Source organism: Nicotiana attenuata, unplaced genomic scaffold (genome assembly GCF_001879085.1).
Source record: "Nicotiana attenuata strain UT unplaced genomic scaffold, NIATTr2, whole genome shotgun sequence".
Classification (NCBI taxonomy): Eukaryota; Viridiplantae; Streptophyta; class Magnoliopsida; order Solanales; family Solanaceae; genus Nicotiana; species Nicotiana attenuata.
The window spans coordinates 2122332-2128915 of record NW_017670234.1 but is presented as its reverse complement, the minus strand read 5'-3'; the positions used below and the strand labels follow the sequence as shown (position 1 = coordinate 2128915).

The window sequence follows — 6584 nt, the reverse complement described above, 5'->3', positions numbered from 1 at the left end:
ACGGCATCACCCATCGTGCCTTTACTCTCAACCTCACCATGAAACGATAATAATGGCATGGCATCACCCTTCATGCTTTTACTCTCAACCTCTTCATGAAACGATAAATACGGCACGACATCACCCTTTGTGCTTTACTCTCTTCCTCACAATGTATTAATAAATAAATGAAGCAATAAACGGCACGACATCATCCTTCGTGCTTCGACACTCTCCTTTACCATGTATTAATGAATATAAAAAAAATTGGGAGATAGAATAAGCAAGAATAAATCTTACGCCAATAATGGTTCCAAGATACCAAACATCAACTCCCAAAATACCCAACCATCACAATTATTTCATAAATGAGGAAAGAACGATAAGGTAAGTAATAAACTAATCTAAGCATGGATATTATAATTAAAGAAGGCAATAAATTACAAGGAAATAAGTCCCACCTGCATGCTTTAACCTAACAACAATGCATAAGTACTCGTCACCACACATATACGTTGTACCCACACATTTAAACACATAGCAAATAGGCAAACAAGTTCTAATCTTTCAAGTCAAGGTTAACCACGACACTTACCTCACTCCAGAATCAACTCAGAGCTCCACCAGGGCCTTTCTTCTAGAATGTGCCTCCAAACCAATCGTATCTAATCACAATCGACTCGATAACGTCAAATAATGCTAAGGGAATCAATTATAATATATAAAGTTAGGAATTTTTAAACTTCTCCCAAAAGTCAACTCCAGGTCCGCTTGGTCAAAACCCGAGATTCGGACCAAAATCCATTTACCCATTTACCCCCGAGCCCGATTATGTAATTAGTTTCGAATCCGACCCAAAATTGAGGTCTAAATTCCGAATTTGTAAAAACCCTCAAATTCTTCCTAAATCCCTAGTTTTCCACCGTGGAAGAACAAAGATTAAGGCTATAAATTAATGGGTGATGTTAGAAATGGAAGAAAATGAGTTAAAGTATACTAACCTATGAATTAGTGACGAATTTTCTCTTCAAAATTGCCTCTAGGCCGAGCTCTAATGGAAAAAAGGTGAAAAATAGGTGAAATCCCGTGTTTTGAAATATTTAAGGTCTATGCGTCAGGTCTTCATCGCGTTCGCGAAGGACCTGATGCGTTCGCGATGCACAACAACCAAGATGGCCTTCGCGTTCGCGAAATGTCTCTCGCGTTCGCGATGGCTCTTCCCCCTAGCCATCGCGTTCACGGCCCGGTGACAGCTTTTGCGAAGAACATGAACCCAGTACCCCCCCTCCCCCTCCAGGTCTATAATCTTATGTATTCGCGAAGGGATGGGCGCGGTCTCGAAGGGCAGCCCCCACTGCTCCGCGTTCATGACCATCTCCTCGCGTTCACGAAGAGAAATTCTCCCCCTAGTCCCAATTTACCTTTCACGATCACAGGAGTATCTTCGTGATCGCGAAGAAGCTTTTACCAGACACCCGCTAAAATCAAACTAGCATTTTTCCTAAGTTCAAAATGGTCCGTAGCCTATCCGAAACTCATTCGAGCTCGCGGGGCTCCAAACCAAACATGCACATAAGTCCGAAAATATTAAACGAACTTGCTCGCGTGATCAAAATACTAAATAACGCCTAGACCTCCGAATCGGGCACCAAAATAAATGAAATTTTTAATAAAACTTAAGAACTTTCATTTTAACAACCGGACGTTCGAATCACGTCAAATCAACTCCGTTTTGCACCAAATTTTTCAGAGAAGTCGTAAATACTGAAACGGACCTATACCAAGTTCCGGAGCCGAAATTCGGACCCGGTAGCAACAAAGTCAAACTTCGGCCAAATTTATAAATTCTTTAAACTTTTAAACTTCAATTTTTCAACAAATTGCGATAACTCGAGCTAGGGACCTCCGAATTCGATTCCGGGCATACGGCCAAGTCCCAATCACGATACGAACACCGGGACCGTCAAAATACGGATTCAGGTCTGTTTGCTCAAAACATTGACCGAAGTCAACTCAAATAAATTTTAAGGCACGAATTCACATTTTCATCAATTTTTCACATAAAAGCCTTCCGGAAAAAGACACGGATTGCACACGCAAATCGAGGAAGGCTAAAAAGCTATTTAAGGTTTCGAAACACAGAATTAAGGGTTAAAGCTGTAGATGACCTATCGGATCATCACACTAGAAATATATATATATTCAATAATACTGGAAACCCTATTGATTACATTTTTAGCAATAGACTGATGCTGCATTACTTAGTTTGAAAACTTAAAGGCAATTTTCTTAGAGTTGTATGCCGAAACAGTTAAACTGGCCTCGAGTAACAGAACCACATTCTTTTACAGAACTACAAAGACTACTGGAACTTATATATATATATATATATATATATATATATATATATATATATATATATATATATATATATAATATTTTACTTGCCTAAATGTAACAATTAAAACACGTAATTGACACATCTAATGGAGAAAGACATTCTATTAGAATGAATAGTAAAAAACAATTTCTCTGTTTGATTTTCCTTTACAAACAACTGGTAGGCTGAATGTTGCCAGAAGTTGTTCCTGCAGCATTAGCACACGAAGCTTGAGCAGCTGGTTGATTCTTATAAGTAAGATGTACATCTTCCAATCTTATTCCTTGGCATGGATTTCTTTTGCTGCAATCAAATTTCATTGCGACTCGTGTTGCTGAACTTCCATAGATATCTTGATATGTAACATCACTAATTTTCACACCTGACACCTATTGACAAAGTTAAATATCCAAACAAAAATTGTCTGCTAAATTATTAGTCCAACTTTAAACTAAAAGTTAATGGTGAAAATTCATACCTGGCCGGGACAATTTTTGTTATATGGACAATAATTTTGATCAATAACAATTGGATTTTGAACGTTAATCATTGTAGCATGCTGGAAAAGAACATTATTGACAAAGCCACTACTTGGTCTGCCCCATGTTTTGATCCTCACACCATTTTGTGTGTTCTTAAATATAACTGATTTTACTGTCACATTTTGCACCCCTGCTTCCTCAAAATCCTTGCCTAAACTCCCAATGCTGCAACAAAATTCAGCACCAATTTTAGGGATTTAACTTATTAACTTACATTGTAAATATCACGATCATTGTATTTTAACCTATTTTAGTGGGTTACCTACCTTATTTTCCAGGTTACATATCCCACTTATAATGGACAGCAACAACAACAAACAACCCAGTTTAATCTTATAAGTGGGTTCTGAGGAGGGTAGTGTGTACGCATGCTTTACCCCAAACGTATAACGGACAGCTATTTGCAGTTATTTTTTGTTATTATTACCTGATTCCATGGCCAGGGCCACAAGCCATATTTTGGATCCACAAGTTAGTAGTTCCTGGGCCAACGGATATGCAATCATCTCCAGTACTGATTTTCGAGTTCAAGATTGAGATGTTAGACGATAATTGAACATGAATGCCATCAGTATTCGGGCTTTTGCCAGAGGCAAAAACTTTGAGGGACTGCAACTTCACATTTTTGCACCCATTGAAGACAATATGAAACATTTGGCTGTTCAATGAAGTTAGTCTTGTTATTGCTACATTGTTAGAGTTGGAAAATCCCAGAGTCTGCAAATATCAAGAAAGCCATAGACACTTTGTTAGCACATAAATATTCTGATGAGTTTTAAACATCTACTTAGCTTGTTGAATTTCATTTCAGTTCAAAAGCAGCATTTACACCATGAATGGAACTTACCGTATCATGGCGCCGTGGCGTGATAATTACACTGATAGTGTAAAAATGTTACAACTTACGTACCGTGGCGCCTCTCGGGCAGTTCTTGTTTGAGGCTTTGCAACTCCACAAAGTAGTCCCTTGGCCATCAAGAATTCCACCGTGAATGGAAACTCCATCAACACCTTCAAACAGAAGCCAATTTTTTGCATTTCCAATCACATTATAATCAGAGGGTGCAACGAGTATGCCATCAATTTGGAACGTTATGGCTCTATTCTTGCATTTTCCTTTAAAATGTGCTTGTTTAACCAAATATTTTCCTTGTGGGACAAATATGGTGGCTGGTTTTGAAGAGCCACAAGCTGCTGCCCAAGCAGTTAAAAAAGCTTTTGTTGAGTCAGTTTTTCCATCTGGCTTTGCCCCCAAATTCAGCACATTTAATATTGTCACAACATCAGCTATGGCTTCAGTCAAGAAAATGGAGACAAGTGAAATAAGAAAAAGAGAAGAAATGGGGTTCTCCATTTTTATCTTTTTGATGAGATATGAAATGGTTAAAGACTAAAACTGAGAAGATTAGAGTTGAGACGATGAGTAATTGAGCAGTTTGAGTTGAGATATTTATAATAGAGCTCTACAACTTGTTTTTTTCTTTTTTATTATTCAGTTTTATACTTCATGAAAGAGTGGTCTTTTGTGAAATACATGTGGAATAAAAAGCAAGAAAACTGAAAAATGTAACTTACTTTACTCCAACATCGAAATTTTGAGAAAGAAGAGAAGCATTAGCATATCTTGGTCACATGTTAAAGACTTTAGACACAAAAAAATAAAAGATCTAAACATTTATTACTAACAAAAAGTTTTTGGAAGAAGCTAAAGGAAGCACTTTGAACTTATGTGGATTGGAAGTCTTTTTCTCTTTTGACATAATATGTCAATGACCTGAACTGGTTTTCCTTTTCTCTTTCTTTTTCGGTTCATTAAACAGAATAAAATAATACAGAAAATAGAGGGCTTTTGAGATGAGAAAAACTGAAAGTAGTTATCAAAGACTAACATAAAATTCTTCAAACAAACGAGAGAGGGAGGGGGGAGAGAAAAATGTGTAAAGTTCCCTCACAGAAAACAGTTTTTTAATCTTTATTCAGTTAATTGACTTTTTGGCATGAAGTGTAGTGCATAGGGCTACAACTTTATAGGCAAGTGATTTGGCGTTATAATATTCCTTTGTCATATTTAGCATTTTTATTGTTGGAAATGAACATATTGTGGCTAATATGCATATTCACGTGATAATTATAAACCAGAATGAAACAGAAATTATGTTTGATATTTGCTCTTACTGTTGACAGTTCCATACGTTACATGTGCTATTATTTGGCCTTGTAATAGGAGGTATAATTAATAATTTCTTATTATTTAAAATATAGCCCCTTTTTTATAATTATTATTTTCCGGTGTCCGGAATCCGGTGGCCTACTAATCCAGATTCACGTCACGTAGCACCCATTAAAGGGGGAAGCGCTCAATCTAGCTACTAGGGATTTCAAAATTTTCATTATCTGAACCCAAGACTTTAGTTAAGGATGGAGAATCTCAGTTCCCACCACAACTCTTGATGTTAACTCGACCTAAAAGGATAGGTCCTTTCATCGTAAGTTGAATTATATATCTTAGAGATAATTTAATCATAGTGTTGCACCTTAAGGGGTGTGATGTAGGTCCATGCACTTGCAATCAAAGGACTATTTACTTAATTTTGGGGGGGAAATTGTATATTAAAAAACCTACTCAAAAAGTTTAAAACTACTCCTAGAAGCTACTAATTGAACAGGTTTTACCTTCGAAACATTTAGACGACATTTAATTTAGAATTAGGTGTGAATAAATTAATTGACTTTGTTATCAGGATAAGTGAATCATATATTACTCTTTCACAGTTACTAATTAGACCACCATAACTCAAAAGATATTCCGAGTAGCAAACATTGTGAAACTTATTTCTCCAGTCTATATGTCTAATACATAAAATAAACCTGTATTCTTTCCCTAGAGCTAGCGACCTTTACGAAAAATGTTATACAAAAATAATTTACATAGTATTTTATTAGTTTCTATGCTATCTGCAGAATCTTTAAAAAATAGGGGGAGCGAAAATCCGTTCTTTTCCCCTTTATAAATGTGACTGGCCGGCAATCATTTCGTGTTCTCTGACTTGTAAAGTTGTAGTATAAAAAACTAATGAAATGGTAAGACAAAATTAAACACACGTAACACGTACGGTAAAATGCTTTTTACAATTTACACTGTTTTAGTTTTGTATAGTCCAATTAAAATCTGTTAAAAATGAGAGAATTAAATTAAGAGAGTAGAATTAGCTTTGATATTTTTTTCCCACAATTTTCTTGTTGTACGTCCAAGGAGAAGTTGAAGGCATAAAGCGCAGTTTGTGAAAGAAGCGGCTGCGTGCATGCATTACATGCAACGTGGGGAATGCACCACTTGCGAATAACGGAGAAGTAATCGGCATCTCTCTGTTTTTTTTTAAATCTCTCATTAATCGATATTCTAGGATATATATACTCAACAATTCTTATAAAGTTTATTAAGAAAAAGATGGATTTATAATTTGGGATAGATTTTTAATATCATCGTATAAAGTAGATATAAAAACAAGTAACTTTAATTTTCATAACATATAAGTATATATAATATCATAACCTAAAAGTAGAAAATAATCTTGTATAATCAATTAAAGTCCCGTGATAGTATAAATTATTTTACAATGTCAGCATATATAACTTAAATCAATTTTCTTAAACGACAACCATCAATCATCAAAAAATGTCTA

The 6584-nt window shown here is 35.7% G+C and overlaps 1 protein-coding gene across 1 annotated transcript; it reads right to left on the bottom strand.

Moving 5' to 3' along the window:
- Positions 1 to 2526: 2526 nt before the first annotated feature.
- Positions 2527 to 6263, bottom strand: LOC109236341 (polygalacturonase-like). The gene is made up of 5 exons (XM_019402513.1): positions 6213 to 6263; positions 3812 to 4261; positions 3329 to 3618; positions 2838 to 3066; positions 2527 to 2748 (listed from the first exon to the last, which is right to left on the bottom strand). Exons 1-5 carry the CDS (start codon positions 6261 to 6263, stop codon positions 2527 to 2529), a joined length of 1242 nt encoding a protein of 413 aa, XP_019258058.1.
- Between the last annotated feature and the right edge of the window lie 321 nt (positions 6264 to 6584).